Source organism: Nannospalax galili, unplaced genomic scaffold, assembly GCF_000622305.1.
Source record: "Nannospalax galili isolate Female #2095 unplaced genomic scaffold, S.galili_v1.0 scaffold1532, whole genome shotgun sequence".
NCBI classification, from domain to species: domain Eukaryota; kingdom Metazoa; phylum Chordata; class Mammalia; order Rodentia; family Spalacidae; genus Nannospalax; species Nannospalax galili.
This window is the reverse complement of record NW_008330832.1, coordinates 213,732-231,605: the sequence shown is the minus strand read 5'-3', so window position 1 is coordinate 231,605 and position 17,874 is coordinate 213,732. Positions and strand designations below refer to the sequence as shown.

General features: G+C 40.5%; 1 protein-coding gene and 1 long non-coding RNA gene across 8 annotated transcripts in view; one reads left to right on the top strand and one right to left on the bottom strand.

Annotated features, from left to right (window-relative positions):
• The window catches only part of Ptpdc1 (protein tyrosine phosphatase domain containing 1), an 83,696-nt gene extending 71,696 nt beyond the window's left edge, over positions 1–12,000 (top strand). For all 7 annotated transcript variants that reach the window (XM_029555923.1, XM_029555947.1, XM_008852647.3 and 4 more), the window contains 3 exons: positions 3,026–3,211; positions 6,597–6,707; positions 9,902–12,000. In XM_029555923.1, coding sequence (XP_029411783.1) covers positions 3,026–3,211; positions 6,597–6,707; positions 9,902–10,021 — 417 coding nt within the window. In that variant the 3' untranslated portion in view covers positions 10,022–12,000. The remainder of the gene's footprint in view (positions 1–3,025; positions 3,212–6,596; positions 6,708–9,901) is intronic.
• Positions 1–17,874, bottom strand: part of LOC115067635 — a 46,123-nt gene that overhangs the window by 1,664 nt on the left and 26,585 nt on the right. The gene's annotated exons all lie outside the window — the stretch shown is intronic.

Genomic DNA, 17,874 nt, shown 5'->3' with positions numbered 1-17,874 from the left:
GAAATCCTGAGTTGACAGGCATACTCTGCTATGGATTAAAGATTTTTTTTATTTTTAATTATGTGTATATGTGTGTGTACATGTATGTGTGTGTATGTACATGTGCATGTGGGTACCTGTAGAGACCAGAGGGTGTTGGATTCCTCTGGAGCTGGAGTTAGGCAGTTATGAGCCACCTGATGTATGCGAAACCAAACTCAGGTCCTCTGCAAGAGCAGAAAATACTTTTAACCACTAGGTCATCTGTCCAGCCTATGCTATGGCCTACCTTAATAGTGACTCTTCTTTATTCCACCATTTATTAAAGCAAGCCTAGAATTCCTAGAAATGTTAGTTCTCTATAGAGGCTGAAAACTAAGCTTGATGCTTCATACTAACTTAAAGCTGTGTGGTGGGAGAGAACTTTGGATCAAATCTGAGGGGCTGGAGAGATGACTCAGCAGTTAAAAGTGCTTACTACTCTTGCAGAGGACTCAGGTTCAGTTCTCAGCACCCATGTCAGGTGGCTTACAACTGTCTTTAACTCCAGTTCCAGAGGATCTGATGCCCTCTGGCCTCTGTGGATACCTGCATGCACATGATACACAGAAGCTTACACAAACACATATATATCTACATAATTAAATCTTCCTTTAAATATTTTATTTATTTTTATTTTATGTGTATGCGTGTATTGCCTGCATTGCACCTGTGTCATGCAGTGCTCACAGAGGTCAGAAGAGGGTGTCAGAGCCCCTGTAACTAGAGTTACAGACGTTTGTTAGCCACAATGTAGGTGCTGGGAATTGAACCCAGGTCCTCTGCAAGAGCAGCCAATGCTTTTAAACACTGATCCATCTCTCTAGCCCTAAATCTTCTTTTTTAAAAAAGCTCATCTGTATTAAAATACGTGCCTAATGAAAAATTAGTTTTTTAAAAATGAATTGTTTTATTTCCTACTCCAAATTGAAAAAAACTCCTGTCCAGTCTGCAAATATTTCCCATACATTACTGTATATTTGAGAGGTGGTAAGAGGATCTTTAAGAATGTCACACCCCAACTCTTGGGTCAGTCCTTGCATATCCATCAGCCAAGTACCCACAAGAGCTGATAAGGTGTAGGTTTGGTTCCGGGGGGGAAAAAAGTAAAAGAAACATTTAAATAGTATAGTGTTGCCTATGCTAGGCCCGTTCATGAATATTTAATTTTATTTTCAAAGTAGTCCCATGAGGCAGATGATACTATTTATAAATTCCTTGTTATCTATGAATTTAGTATTACAGATGAGGAACCCAAGGGCTCCAGAAATTAAGTGGCTTGTTTGAGGCATGTGATTCATTCAGCAGAGCTAGAGTACAGTTTATGAGTTCACTACTTTCCATTAGCCCCTTACCTCTTCTTTACCTCACTAGAAAGCTCCAGAAAGCATGATGCAATACTCATTTCACTAAGAGGGGTTTTGTTCTGCCTAACTTAGCTCATTATAGCCATAAAATTAAATAAAAATTTAAATCTTTTTTGTATGTAATTTGTGGGATGAGCAGAAATATAGACAACTCAAAAGTATTGGCTTATTTATAAGATAAAAGGAAACTCAGCACAGGAGGGTTCTTGTGCTATGGCCTGTGCAGCTAGAGTAAAGCAAACTGTAAAACCTCCTTACCATTTTGTACCTTTGAGCTCTTGACAAATTTTGTATCTATCTTAACATTTATCTGTGAGAAGCCTCCCTGTAGGTTTGCTGAGAAAGTTAGAGATAAGTCATGTGTTATAGTTTCTGTTATGCTGTGGTGGTAGGCCACAAGTGTTTACTGGGTGACTGAATGGTAGCAATTACTGAACTTCTACTATTGTAAAATTATAAGCATTGATCTGATCCCTGTCAGAATTTTATCTCACTTTATCTCCTGCATTCTTTTTTCCCCGGAGCTGAGGACCAAACCCAGGGCATTGTGTTTGCTAGGCAAGCGCTCTACTGAGCTAAATCCCCAACCCCTCTCCTGTATATTTTAAAGTAAAATTACAAAACCGTCCATATGGGGTCAGTGAGATGGCTCAGCAGGGGGGAAAATGCTTCTGCCAAGGCTGAGTTCTATCCCCAGAATCCACATAGTGGAAGGAGAGAACTGACTCCTACAAGGTGTCCTCTGATCTACACACACACACACACGCACACTGTGACATATGAATGCATACATACAATTTCAATATATGTAATAAAATCTTATGTTTGAATTATTCCAGCTATTTGGGGACATTAGCAAGGCTTCCCAGTTATTTTCACCCTAGCAAATTCCAGGATGCAGGTCTTGCTTGTTACTTGGTAAATTCTCTATAGGATTCTAAAAGGCATTTGTTAAAAAAAAACATTATATATATATATATAGTAAATACATATATATGCACCATATCAAGCATTTTTTTATTTTTGAATGTACTTTGAAGTTTCAATCAAAAGGTTTATCTGAGCCTCCAGGTTAATTTATAAATGTTCTCCTGTTTTTAGGTTGTTTTTTTTCTTTTTTTAATTTTATGTGTATGAGTGTATTGTATTGCCTGCATGCATATAAGTGCACTCATGCCATGCAATGCCCACAGAGGTCAGAAGAGAACATCGAATTCCCCTGTAACTGGAGTTATGGATGGATGTTAGCTACCATATGGGTGCTGGGAATCGGAACTGAGTCCTTTACAAGAGCAGTCAGTACTCTTAACTGCTAAGCCATCTCTCCAGCCCCATATTTTTAGTTTTTTTTTTATCTACCATTCTACCTCATTTGCAGTCAGTATTTCTGTTTTGTTCCCAGAAACCTGAGAAGGAAAGCTCCCTCTTTTTGATCTTCTTCTGTGGTCTCTGAGTTGGGGACAGGGGCTGCATACTTCAGTGGCCCTTCTCTCAGTAGTTAGCCAGTATCATATGTGGCAGGTATGTACCTCCCAAAGGGAGGCTAGGTTTAGACAAGTTCTTGTGTTAACATGTATACCTACCTAGAGGCATAGAAACTAGGAAAGGTCCACTCTGTTTGTCTTTCTCTTCCATTTTAGAAAGAACTAAATTCCAGAGAGGGAGCCTGGGAAAGAATATGTGGTGAGAGAGACCCTTTCATCTTGTCCAGTTTGATGTGGTCTTGGGTGGACCAACTGAAAGAGCCTGTGATCACCAAAGAGGATGTGGACATGCTGGTTGACAGACAGGCTGATGCTGCTGAAGCCTTGTTCTTATTGGAAAAGGTAATATAGCTATTGGACCAGCTAATGAATTGAACTAAGGCCCTCAATATAAGTTTCACATGTACAAAAAAAATTATTGCTAAAAGAGTTCATCTAGACTCTTTCATTTAGGTCTAATTTAATAGATTTTGTAAAATAAAAAATAAATTGGGGGGGGACTGGGAGGTAACACGGTGGTATAGCACTTGCCTAATATATGCAAGGCCCTGGATTTGATCTCTAACACTATAGAGACAGAGAAATTGATACATAAGCATTTAGAACATACAGAATTGGAGGTGCATGCTATAATCCCAGCACTCAGGAGGTAGAGGCAGGATCATAAGTTCATGACCAGTCTGCATACTGAATTCAGGGTTAATGAGGTATGTTACAAGACTCTTCAAAAAGCCAAGGGCTGGGGATGTATCTCAGTGTTGGAGCATTTGCCTAGTGTATGTAGAAGACCCCAGGTTTGATCCCAAACATTGCACCCCAAAAGTGAAGATGTCCATAATACTGGGAGACTGAGATGGCTACACTTTTAGGGATCATTTCTATAATGTGAATAATTCTAGGAGAATTACAATGAATGTTTTCAATCTTTCCTTTTTACTATTTTCAATACACATTTTAACATAGTAAATGTCTTCTACATACAATTTTATATTTCATTTTTACTTTGCTATGTATGGCAGTATACATCTTTAATCCCAGCACTTGGGAGGCAGAGGCAGTCAGATCTCTGTGATATTACAGATATTACAGTCTGAACTACATAGCAAGTTCTAGGCTAGCCAGAGCTTCATAGTGATACCCTGTCTCAAAAAACAGACAAACCAAAAATGATTATTTTTCATAAATAGATGAGCATATCAAATAGTGACTGTGGTGGGTTTGAGTGGCTCTTACATGAAGTTATGCCATAATTAACCACTCTCTTTCACTGTGAGGTATTTGTTTCTACTTACTATGACCATGTACCTCTAAAAACTACAAAGCAGGTTGGAATATAAATTCCTTCGTATTTTTAAAGAGGATTATATCACTCACACACATAGACACATCTATATAGCTTATGTATGTATAAAATAGAGAAGACTGAGGAAGAATAATAAACTGGTTCTAGTGTTTGCCATCAGAGAATAATACTGTAAAACAATGGATGTAGGAAGAGAGGGAAATTTACTTTTCATTGTCGCTCCTTTCATACAACTTAGCATTTGGTTGTTGTTGTTTGATTGGTCTTTTTGAGACAGGGTCTCCCTGTAGCCCCAGCTGCCCTGGAACTTGCTATATAGAACAATTTGGCCTCAGTCTCAGAGATCCACCTGCCTCTGTCTTCCAAGAACCTGGATTAAAGGCATGTGCCACCACATCTAGCACAACTTAATATTTTTAACCACATGAAAATAATTTTTCAGTTATCTGTCATGCTTGAGTTACCTACCATGTGAATTCTTCACTGAAAACTGTGGCTTTGTTCACTTCCCACAAACTACTTTCACACTATGTCACACACACACATGCAGGCATATCCCTTCACACATGTGTATATTAAGACATAACACACACACAGAAGCATACACACATAGAAATACATACACAATCGTGCAATGCATACCATTTTTGTGTGTATGTATGTATATTTGGTGTGTGTTTGTATGTTCACGTGTGTGGGCATATGTGTTTGTGCATGAATGGGGAGGCCTGAGATTGATGTCAGATGTCTTCCCCAATCTCTTTCCACCTTATATATTTTGAGGCAGGGTCTCCCACTGAACCTAGAGCTTGCCATGTTGGCTAGGCTGGCTAGCCAGTTCCAATGATTCCTGTCTCTACCTTCTGCCAGCTGGTATTATCTACCATATTCACCAGGCTTTTTACAAGGGTTCTGGGAATCTAAACTCTGGACCCCAGATTTGCACAACAAGCTCTTTATCAATTGAGCTGTGCATACCCTTTAAGGTAAGATTTTTTTCCCAGTATCTCGAACCTTTTTCTTAGGCTGTTTTCTCAGCAGTTAAATTTTAGAGATAAAACTGGCGATGATAAGGCAGGAGATTAACCATCAAGAAGTAATTTCTACTTTCACCTTTGTCATCTTATAGAGTGTGGAGAGAAAGGACCCTTTTGTAGACAATGGCAAGGTGGACCACTTGCTCAAGGTTTACAGTGGGTCTGTAAGCTAATTCGAACTCATATTTAGGTGGTGAAGCTCATGCCTTCTCTATTGCATCAAGTTGTCAGTTTTATTACAACTTGCCCCAACCCCCATGTGTAGGTTATTTCTGTTGTATCAAGACTTTTTTCAACATATTTTTGTTGAATTTTTGTGCATTTCATCTATCTTAATGATATTTAGAACCCCTCCTCAACCTACATCCCCTCTCCCCCCAAGCATCCTCATAGGATTTCATGCATCCTGTCATATATGTTAAGGCCTATTGAGTCAGGTTTGTGTTCCCAGATGTCCCTTTGTGTGAGCTCATCCACTGGAGCCTGATCTAGCATCACTCCCTTAAGGAAAGCCACTCTCCGTCACCCAGCAGTGAACAGCTGCCAGTAGTTCCTCAGCTAGGGGCTTCTTGCCAATTTCCCCATTTCTATGCTGGATCTTTGGCCTGAGTTTGTATGGGTGTTATGTGTGCTGTCACCACCACTGTAAGTTCATAGAGAAAGTTCCCAGAAGCCTGAAAAACTGTTTTCTTGTGGTTATCCTACACCCCTGGCTCTTACAATCTTTCCAAAAGTTTTTTTAATATATATAGACATCATTATAATAATAATCTTTGTTTACAGACTATTCTGTATTTCAAGTTATTCTTAGAGTAGATTTCTAGAAGTGAAGTTAGTGGTGGGTCTCAATGAGTTATGTCTTGGATATGTTTTGCTCATGGTGATGGAGTTTCTCCTTTGCTGAAGTAAACAGTCCCAAGCATGCAAGTCAGTGAACACTCTTATAAAGTCTATCACCTCAGGTCTGGGGCTGCCTCTCTTAAGTCTTTGTTGCTATTGGGGAGCTTCATGTACTGACCATTTGGTGCCCAAGTGATTACCATGACTGATGGCATCTACTGAGCAAGCTGAAATCATTACATCCAGAAGCAACAGGAAGGAAAGGTCCATTCAGTGCCCTGCAGGAGAAACGTATGGCTTAAAACTGCACCAAGCTTGAGTCAACTGACTCAAATTTTGTGTGATTAACCAAATAACCCTGACACTGTCCCCTGAACAGTTTTCATATTATAACATAACAGTAAACACTTGACACAGTGCTTGATAATTATTTTAACTTTTGAGATTGAATACTAGGTCAGAACCAGTTGCTCATTCCAGTTATTTATATCGATTTCTTGAGAAATTTTTCAAATTTTTAAATAATTTTGATTTCCGAAAAAAACAGGGACAGCACCAGACCATCCTTTGCGTGTTGCACTGCATAGTGAACCTGCAGACGCTACCCATGGAGGTGGAAGAAGCTTGCCTTGCCCATGCCATTAAAGCTTTCACTAAGGTGAGTCCTGCTTTTCCCTCCTTCTGCACCAATCACCCCATCTTTGTAACTCAGAATCCAGAGGTCACCTTTCCTTCTGAAGTGGAACTCCTGTTTCCTCTTAATGCAGACATATTTAGCATTTCATATAAGTAGCTGCAGAGTTTCTTAACAGTGATATCAGGAAAAGCTGAATTGTGACTGTTTTTGAAGGACAGCATGGGAACAAAGAGCTTTTATGTACGCAAACAGCTAGGTGTTGAGCAAGTATTTTTAAATCATGTGCCTCGTAGGAGTCAGGAGTATTTTCTTGTCCAGCAGTTCTACCTTGGGTTTAAACTAGAAGCCATCTATGCAGAGTTAAACATCTAACATTGCCAGGTTGATACTGTATCCTAGTTGACAAATCTTAAGCAAAGAATTTTTTTAAAAAGTCATCTCCTTTCTATACACATCTTCTGGCAGTTTTTCCTGACTGAGGAAGCTAGGTTCTTGCCACCAGAGAAGGTTCCCCTCACCCTTTACCTGATTTGTTTATCTGTCACATATGATATGAAAATGTCATTAAGCAAAGGACCCAACTTGTGAATGATGTCTGTGGTAAACATTGATAATACCCACAGGTACTATTTGTACTCATTCATATATTACAATGATGTTTTTTAAGATTTATTTTAATGTGTGTGTGTGTGTGTGTGTGTGTGTGTGTGTGTGTGTGTGTGTGCAAGTGTAGATGCCCACAGAGTCCATAGACCACCCTGGAGCCTGACCAAGAACTAAACCCAGGTCCTTTGTAAGAGCAATGCATGCTCTTACCTACTGAGTCATCTCTGTAGCCCCAACACTTTCTTTTTCAGTACTCATCCAGGCTCCTTCTCTCTTCCCTTCCACTATTTGCAAAATACTTCTCCCCAGGCCCGTTTTATTGCCCAAGGTTGACAGGCACACAGAACTCAGCCTCCTTTCAGTCTGTTTTCTCTAGTTTCGAGAGTCCATGTGTTAGATCCCAACCACATGGGCCTTTTATTATTTTCCTAGACTAAGGGAGACCTTATCTCAAAATAACTTTTTTAAAATTTCAATTAATGCTAAGGTGGAATTTTTTTTTTTTTTTTTTTTTGGTCTTTTTGAGACAGGGTCTCCCTGTAGCCCCAGCTGTACTGGAACTCACTATGTAGACTAGGCTGGCCTTGAACTCACAGAGACCCGCCTGCCTCTGCCTCCCAAGTGCTGGGATTAAAGGCGTGTGCCACCACGCCTGGCCCTGAGATGGATTTTTTACAAGTAAGATAGATGCTATAGTAATTATTAAAAATTAATGAATTTGGGGGGGCTGGAGAGATGGCTCAGCAGTTAAGAACACTAGCTATTCTTGCAGAAGATCCTCCCAGCACCCACATGGCAGCTAACAACTGTAACTCCAGTTCCAGGGGATCTTACAGCCTCTTCTGTCCTCTGCAGGCATTGCATGACATGGGTGCACTTATCTACATGCAGGCAATACACACATACACATAAAATTACAAATTTTAAAATTTTAAAAAATTTTAAAAAATTAATGAGTTTGGAAAAGATGTCAATATTGGTCTCTTGAAAAACAGATTTTTTAAAATTTTATTTTTATTTTATGTGTATGAGTATTTTGCCTGCATGTATGTGGATGCATCACCTGGGTGCACCACATGCATGCAGTGCCCACAGAGGCAGAAGAGGGCATCAGATCCCTGGGAATTGGAATTAAGGACAGTTGTTAGCACCATGTGGGTGCTTCGAATTGAACCCAGGTCCTCTGCAAGAGCAGCCAGTGCTCTTAACCATTGAGCCATTCCTCCAGCCCCTGAAAAACAGAATTTTTACAGTATCTTTTGGCCTTTTAATTGGAGATGCCAGTAAAAAGTTAGATTTGTCAGTTGTTGAGGACAACTGTCCATGGGTCTCCTGTTTGTGCAGTCTGATAATCAAAGCAGGAACATCTCTGTCTGTAAGGCACAAACACACTTTTATTACCTTCCCAATGTGACAGACAATAGGTAAAGGTTGGCAGGCTAACTTGCAGCTCCCTTAATAAGACGACATTGGGATTTTAGGTTTGGGAGTGTAGTTCAGTAGTAGAGCACTTGCCTACCATTTGTGAGGCTCTGGATTCCATCTGCAACATGGCAAGAAATTGTGAGAACTTCTAAATTCAGGGATTCCTGAGTGATGATACAAACCTCCTTTTGTTTAGCTCTATCTGGGCCATGGGCCCTTGAGTCACCCCCTTGAAATTTGGGGGGACCATAGTAGCCCGCAAGAATATGAAGCTGCAGCTGGGAGAAATAAAATTGTGTCTGACCTGGGAGCCTCTAGTCTACCCGAATCCATAACATTGGCAAACAAGTAGGGTAGCATGTCAGGTCTGTTGCATTGCTGCTGAAGGGAGCAACCTTGACCTTGTCAGAATTTGTCTAACAGAGCAATTCAAGGAGAGAAGCTGGACCCAAGATCCTGGTTCTCAGTGAAATATATTACTCTGGGAATGAGGTATGGGGACTTGCTCTGGTTCTCTGTCCTGTCATCACTCCTCACCAGAGTATGACAGACATGGACAAAGAACCCAGGTGAGCATACACAGTGCCTTCCCAACAAGGAGAGAAAAACTACTCTCACGAGGTTTTTATATGTACAAAGTGTTAATAGGTGCCAAATTCATTTAAAGTCACAGAACTCCTAAACAGTGGCTTTATATTTTCACGTGAGAAATTGAAGTCCATGGAGATGAAATATAAGATGGGGTTACACAGTGGGCAGGTCAAAAGCCAAAATCTGTTTAGATCTTCAGACTTTGGCCCCAGAGTGGCCTTAGGCCTTCTGAGCACCATAGTTACAGGTGGTATGCTCTGTTAAATAGAGACTTCCCATTCAGCATCAACCAGTGATTAATCTCTGAACTAAAAATATACTTGGCACTCACTACTGACTTTCTTCCTGCTACCTGTGTGTGACTATATTAAATATCCCAGCACAGATTGAACTTTTCAGTTTTCTCTCTAAAGTTTGATATTGACATTTGACAGTTCTAGTATAGCCTTTCAGTTGAAATATGTGAAATATATCATGTCTTTTTAATTATATATTTTATAGAGATCTTTAGGATTTTCCCCAAATTTTCTCTATCAGAAACTGGCTAAGAATTTTACTGCAGTGTCTTAAATAGAAATTTTCTTTGCCACCAGGTTAATTTTGATTCTGAAAATGGACCAATAGTCTACAACACCCTGAAGAAAATATTTAAGCACACTTTGGAAGAAAAAAGAAAAATGGCAAAAGAGAGGCCTACGGCTGGCCTCTCATAAGGCTTGCTTTTCTAGATGAGCATTGCCGACCTAGAAGTCCAGATGACATTTCTGTTTATATGGGAATATCTAAAGTTCGTGGAGCTATTTTTTTTTTCATAGCACTTTATTTTGAATGCTGTTTGGCTTGTGCTAAGAATGTCCATTCCTTTTTGGAGCAGTTATTATAAAATATCTTTGAGCTGTGTCTTAAAAAATTGCCATAAATTTGGTGCCATTTTATTTACTGAATTAATAGTGTTGTGTTAACATTTTAAGTATGTGATGTTTGTGTCTTTATTCTCTTCGCTATTTGGGGGAAAAACAGTAACTCTTTTTTCCAAAAGAGTTATTTTCTTGACAGAACTCTTTGTGGCATTTTTACCAAATAGGTCATTTTAGTAATAGAATTTCACTGTGTATACATCCTCCTGTACATAAGACCTAAGAAAGTCACCAAGTGTCTTAAACTGTTTTGTATTTGTTACTAAGAAGGCTATTAATACATTTTTAGAGGACTTTTAAAAACTTTGAAGTTTTTTTTTCTTTTTATAGATGTGACAAGGGTTTCAAAGTGATTTAGTTTCACTTTAATGAAATGACTATGGAGTGGTTGGGATTTCGTACTTGTAGAAAGTAGACTTGCTGTTTGTCAGGCTTCCAGACATCTCTGACTTGGCTGTCACAGGAGGTACGAGCAGATCTCAACAAAAAGCCTTATTTACCCCCCAAGTTGCTGCCGAGCCAAATCACCTCTTTACAGAGAAGTGGGATCAGAAGCAAGCAGCGTGGGAAGTTGCTAAGAAGCAGGACTTGCCTTTGTTCTCCCAGTGACTCCAAGAAAGGACAGCGATGCTGGGGAAGTGCTCTACACCAGCCCTACTTTCTTGGGCACGATGGACACTCTGCAGAGGCAGCTCAACACTGGAGCAAGTCACTGTCTGTTCTGAGGGGTATTAACATTGCTGCCTGGCCTAAGCCCACACTCCCAAAGCTGCCCTTTCACAAGCCCACTTGCTTCAGGTCTCTGATAACTAGCTGCTTTTGTGTTATGATTATAATTTTTAAATTGAATTTGATCCCAGGATGCATTCACCCTAACTGACTTCAAATAAGAACAAATGACTGCTCAATCTTGTTCTTTTTAGGTCAAACTATTAATCAATAATTGAAGCCATAACTTTTATTTAAATGAAATTAATACAGGAGAGTAGCAGAAGCCACACCATAGAGAGAACAGTAGGCAGCTTTCTTGATAAAGGTGATAATCGGACCAATTCAAACAAAGAAGTGACTGATTTCCAAAACAGAATTTTAGGAGAGAAGCAAGAGTGATTTGGAGCAAATTAAATTTCTCTAATGTCTGAATTTCTAAATTGCACTCTAGCATTTCAAAAATATTTTAGCTGGTCATGGTGGTGCACGCCTTTAATCCCAGCACTTGGGAGGCAGAGGCAGGTGCACCTCTGAAACTGAAGCCAGCCTACTCTATATGTTGAGTTCCAGGCAAGCCGGGCTACAGGGAAACCCTGTCTCAAACAACAAAATTTTCAAAATCATTGTTAGTCTCTGCAGCTCTAATGACAAAGGCTAAATGCAGTTTTCTTCCACCATTTTTTTTTTTGAGAAATCAAATACAATAGTTCTTAGTGAACTGACTTGCCCAGTATTGAACTCTCTTTTTCAAAGTGCTTAACTTGAAAGAAGGAAATAATTGCACTCTAGCTCCTGAGGTACATTATAAAAACAAGATTTCAAAAAGAATGTTTGTCTTCACCTCTCAAGTGGGCAGCTGATAGCATGGACTTTCACATACCCTCCCTCTCCCCTGACCAAAAAGCCAGCTCCTTGCTTGTGCATTTGGAACGTCTGTTTCAAGTTATAGAACAGTCATGTGATCACGCCAGTGCATGGCTAAAAATCCAAAAACGCCAGCCTGAGAAGATATGATCAGGCTCTGTAAAGGTATTGTATTTATTCGAATAAAAAGAAAAAGAACAACCAGTGACCCAGTCTTGTATTTCTTAACTTTAATATTCCTGGGCATTGTGCATACCCAAACAATATTGATAAGGGCTTGCTCTTAGATCATTTAATGGGCAGACTGAGCTAGCTACACTCACCTTCAGTTGGAATGACCAAGGATGGAGAGTGGTTTCTAAGAGAAGACTATATATGTATTTTGAAGGGATTGAGAGTCTTACCTTCCTATATCTAAATGAATGAGTTCTTTGTAGCCCAAATAATGAAAATCTCACATACTGTAGAAGTTTTAAAGTTGCAAAATTCTGCTTAAGAAAAAGAGATTGAAAACACATACACATATCTAGAACATATTACCACGGATGGGCACTACTTTAATCCTCTTGGCACCACAAAAAAAACATAGTGTTCATATTCATATGATGAAAAGATGACATAAGACAGAATTCCCACTGTGCTCTCTCTGCCCTCACTACCTTCCTACAGGCTCTCAACCAGGTGTAGACCTTCCCAGCATAGAGCACTTGCAGTGACATCAGAACCCCCCTGAGCACTAGATTCCATGATGGCATTAGAGCATGCCACCTGTTTTCCATAACTATGGAAGTAGCATACATCTAGAGAAGGCTGAGCTGGCTCTATCATGTGATGGTCTCCAGGATACCACACTCAGGAAGTACATGATTTCTTGCTACTGTGGGTTTTCCTTGCTTTCTAACTGCCCTCTGGGAAGAGTTGCTGCCTCTGCTACAGAGTTTGTTTCTTTTATTTGAAAACTCAAATTTCATGCTGGTTTACTTAGTCATATCTTCAGCTAGCTTCCCAGTTTTACACGAGAATGTATGCTGTGTCACTCTGGATTCATGAAAACCTTGTGTCATAATTTGGTAAAGTCTCTCTATTAACTCCCAAGTGGCAAATGCTGCTGAGAAGACTGGCTACTATTCCACTCTACTGTCTAGATGCCTAAAAAGCAGACAAGCAGTGTGCTATAGACAGTTCATGCCCCAAATATCTTGAACCTTAAGTCCTTCCCCCAATAATTTAGGGAGTTTGCTAAAAGCAATATAAAGATTTTCCTCAAAGGACCATTATTGTTGTTCCAAATTAATGTATTTTCAGCACAGGTAAATCAAGAGCATTTCATTTTGTGCTTTTTATGAATGCATCTCAAAATAAGCATATTATCTAAGGAAGCCATTCTTGTGCTATGTTGGAAATTGTTCACAGGTAAAGTGGTAGTAGAAAAATGCCACAAAACCCTGTTTCTCAATGGTGCATTTTTTTGTAGTTGTCCTTTTAGGTATCAGATGACCTTTTATTAGCCCAGTGTTGATAAAACTATCAGTGGATCTATTCAGCTGAGTTTGATTAGCCTTTGTTCTGAGTCATCCAGTCGCTAGTGACCTAATAAGATCCAAATATCCTAAAACCTCTTCTGATAGTTTTATGTATCCACTGTAACTCATACAGTGAGATAAGAGTGTTAAGCCATGACCTCCTAGCTTTCTTGATTAAAATGGAAAGACATTTTATTTTACCCTTAAGCTTACCTGTTTGGGAAGATGTTACATTTTTAGGACCAGTTCTTACTTACCTGACCATTAGCTTGCAGTTAGTCTCAGTATCCTGAGTGTTTGATTGATTGAGAGAAGGATGGGACTGGACAGATAGCTCAGCAGTTAAGAGCACTGACTGCTTTTGCAGAATACCTGGCTTTGGTTCCCAGCACCCACATGGCAACTAACAACTGTAACTTCAGTTCCAAGGGATCTAGCACCCCCTTTTGACCTCCACAGGCATTGCACAACATGGGTATGCTTACATATATGCAGGTGTGGCCCGAATTCCCTCTGGGTCTCCTGCACAGACAAACTATATACTTTATGTGAGTTTATTAACCTACAAAGGAATGAGTACCCACTGCCTAGCCCCGTGCCACGACTCAGAGCTCGCCTTATCAGACTGTGCTACACCCGTAATCACCACTAGCATTCGCTCACGTCTCCAGGGTGAGCGATCAATTGCCCTAGTTCACAAGAGCCAGTCCATTCTGTCCCTCAGCTGCTGAGCGGCTGGCTGTGCGTCCCCCACACCACGAACGCTACCCGGCTGGTGGCTTCTGTCCCAAGATGGCTCCCAGAAGCCCCTTCCTAGTCCAAGCTGCATGTCAGGCCCCCGCCCATTGGAGGAACTAGCTGATAGGGAGACACTTCACCCCTCTCCTCTCTTACAATCTTCCCATCCATCTTCAGCTAAAGTCCCTGAGCCTTGGAGGAGGTGACAGATGTAGGGTGATCTCTCTTGTATCACGGCTTCTGTCCCAAGATGGCTCCCGGCAGCCCCTTCGTAGTCCACGCTCCACATCAGGCCCCGCCCATTGGAGGAACTAGCCAATAGGGAGACAGCAGGCAATACACTCATACACATAAAATTAAAGAATAATTTTTTTTTTTTTTTTTTAAAGAGAAAGGGGCTGGAGAAATGGCTCAGCGGCTAAGAGCACTGGTTGCTTTTGCAGAGGATCTGGGTTCAAGTCCCAGCACCCACATGGTCGCTAACAACTGTCCGTATCTTCAGTTCCAGGGACTCCAACGCCTACTTCTGACCTCTGGGGGGCATTGCATGACATGGGTGCACTTACATACATGTAGGCAATACACTCACACATTAAAAATAATAAAATATTGAGAGAGTGAGTCTCAAGTATTCCAGGGTGGCCTTGAACTCCCTGTATTGGTGAGGATGACCTTAAACTTCTGATACTCCTGTCTTCACCTCCCAAGTACTGAGATTACAAGCATGTGCTACCACCCCTAGTTTATGCAGTGCTGGGGATCAAACCCAGGCCTGTGTACATACTAAGCAAACATTCTATCAACTTAGATACACCCTTAGCCACTACCCTTGGTATCTTTTGTCCACAGAGGCTAGAAGAGGGTGTCAGATCCCCTGGAACTGGAGTTACAGATGGTTGCAAGCTGCCATGTGGGTGTTTGGAGCCAATCCCAGGTCCTCTGCTAGATCAGCAAATGCGGGGCTGGAGAGACGACTCAGCAGTTAAGAGCACTGACTGCTCTTGAAGAGGACCCAGATTCGATTCCCAGCACCCATATAGCAGCTACTAACCGTCCCTAACTCCAGTTCTAGGGGAATCCGAAGTTCTCTTCTGACCTTCGCGGCATTCCACGACACGGGTGCACTCACATACATGCAGGCAATACACTCATACACATAAAATAAAAATAACAAATAAAATATTTAAAAAAAAAGATCAGGAAATGCTGTTAACCACTGAGCCATCTCACTAGCCTCCAATTTTAAATGTGTGTGTGTGTGTGTGTGTGTGTTCACATGTCTCTGTGTTTGCACGTGAATATAGTGCCTATGGAGGCCAGAAGAGGGTTTCAAGCCTCTGCAAGAGCAATACAAGTTCTTAACCACTGAGTCATCTCTCCACCCTCCTAACCTTGGGTTTAAATTTGTTGAATTTATCATTTTCTTCTTTAAAAAAATTAGAGACTGGGGAGATGGTTCAGTGATTAAAGTGTTTGCCACACAAGCATGAGGAGCAGGGTTCAGATGCCCAGAACCCATATAAATGCAGGGTGAACAGGCAGGCATGCAGACCCATCTATATTCCCAGTGCCCACCTAGTAGAGACAGGGACCCCCCCCCCCCAAGCAAACTGGCTAGCCAACCTAGCCATATTTCCTAGCTCTAGGTTCAATGAAGAGACCGTTCCTCAATGAATAAGATGAAGAGCTATCAAGGAAGACTCCCAGTGTCAACCCCGGGCACACACACAAAACAAAACAATAAATCCAGGCTTCTGATTTAGGTTGATCCATGTGGAGGGACCATTTGTGTAGCAAAGAAATGATCAAATCATTAGTCTCTTGCTATGTTTCAATGTAATAGTAAATGTTTCTGCAACTGGTAGGTGACATTCCCTGCATTTTGATAAGATGACCCATTATTCTCCCTTTGTCCAGGAGCCAAGGTGCTGTGATCCAAACATGCTCCAAATTCATGTGTTGGCAACTGAATCCCCCCTCCACAATGGTGGGGGCAGAGCCTCTGGGGAAGGAATTGGGTCATGAAGCCCCGTTCTCCTGAGCAGATCTGTGTTGTCACCACTCAGCCTAAAAGGAGCCTGCTTCTCTTTCCCCTCTGCCATGTGAGGACACAGATTTTCTCCATGTAAAGGTTGTAATAGTGAAGGCACTGTCTTAGGAGCAGAGAACAACCCTTCACCAGGTCCCAGCACCTTGATCTTGAGCTTTTGAACTGTTTCAAACTGTTTCTAATTTTAAATGGAAAACCTTTAATAGTTCACCATTGACTACAATGCTTCCTGTGAAGTTTTTATTTTGTTGAGGTTATTTCCTTATATACCTAGTTTTTTGACTTATGATTAAAAGGTTTTTTAAAGCAGGTTGAACATAGATTAATTAAGGAAAAATGAAAAAAAAGTTGGAAAGATTGCTCAGTGGTTAAGAGCACTGACTGTCCTTACAGAGGACCCGGGTTTGAGCCCCAGCACCTGCAGGGTGGCTAACAGCCATCTGTAACCCAATTCCAGGGGATTCGCACATCCTTTTCTGACCTCCACAGGCGTTTCACGATACAGGTATATTTAAATATGTGCAGGCAATACACTCATACACATAAAAATAATAAAATATTTTTTTAAATGAGAAAAAAGCTCTTGAGAATGGGAGGGGCTCCAAGGGAGGAATACCCAAGGGTATTGAATTTTATCAGACGCTTTTTCTGCATCAATTGAAATGCTGTGCAGTTTTGCCCTTCGAGGCAGTTGTCTTTTGTGTGTTAAACCATCCTTGCACTTTTGGTATAAATTCCATTTTGTCATGGTGTATAATCCTTTAAAAATGCTACTGAATTCAGTGTTTTGTGTTTTGTGAGGATAAATGCCTATAAACGGATTGCCTGATGAAAAAATGACTAAAGGGAATTCTCTTGGAACTTCAGAAAGTAAATAAGAATATTGGGATGAGTAAATATAATGGACTGTTCTCATAATGAGTACAATAAGTCATATCTATGGTTAAAGTAAAAATTATAACACTATCTGATGTGGTTTGATTGTATATAGATGAATACCTAAATCCATTATATTCAGGAACTAGAGAAGGCTTGGGGACACTGGAAGCAAGGTTTTCCATTTCATTCAAAGTGATAAAACAATACCAATAGATTGTGCTAATTTAAACCTAGTAAGATCTAGAGCAATCACTAGGAAAAATGTATTAAAATAATATACTAAAAAGAACAAAGCATATCAAGTAGAATCTTTAGATGGTCAAATAAAGAATGTAAGAAAAGAAGCAACAATAAGAAACACAAAAAGCAGAACACAAAACATCTGACTGTAGCTCCAACATCAATAATTAAATTCAAATATCTAAAAGGCAAATTGGCAGAGTGGATTAAAAACATGACTTTTTCTACGAGGAACTCACTAAAACAATATCATGGGTAATTAAAGGAGGAGAGTAAAAGTATGCAAAGTTTTTTTTATTTTAAAATTTTCATGTATATGAGTATTTTGCTTGCATGTATGTAAGTGTGCAACATGCATGCAGTGTCTGAGAAGGCCAAAAGAAGGCATCAGATCTGCTGGAACCGGTTTTACAGATGGTTGTTAGAACCTGGGTCCTCTGCAAGAGCAGCCAGTGCTTTTAAGCACTTGTGCTGGATAGCTTTAGTGTCAACTTGACACACCTGGGTTGAGGGAGCCTCAGTCGGGGAATTGCCTCTATTGGACTGGCCTGTGGCCATGTCTGAGGGGCATCTTCTTGATGTGTGATGTGGGAGGACCCAGCCCACTGTGGGTGGTGCCACCCCTGGGCAGGTGGCCCTGTGTT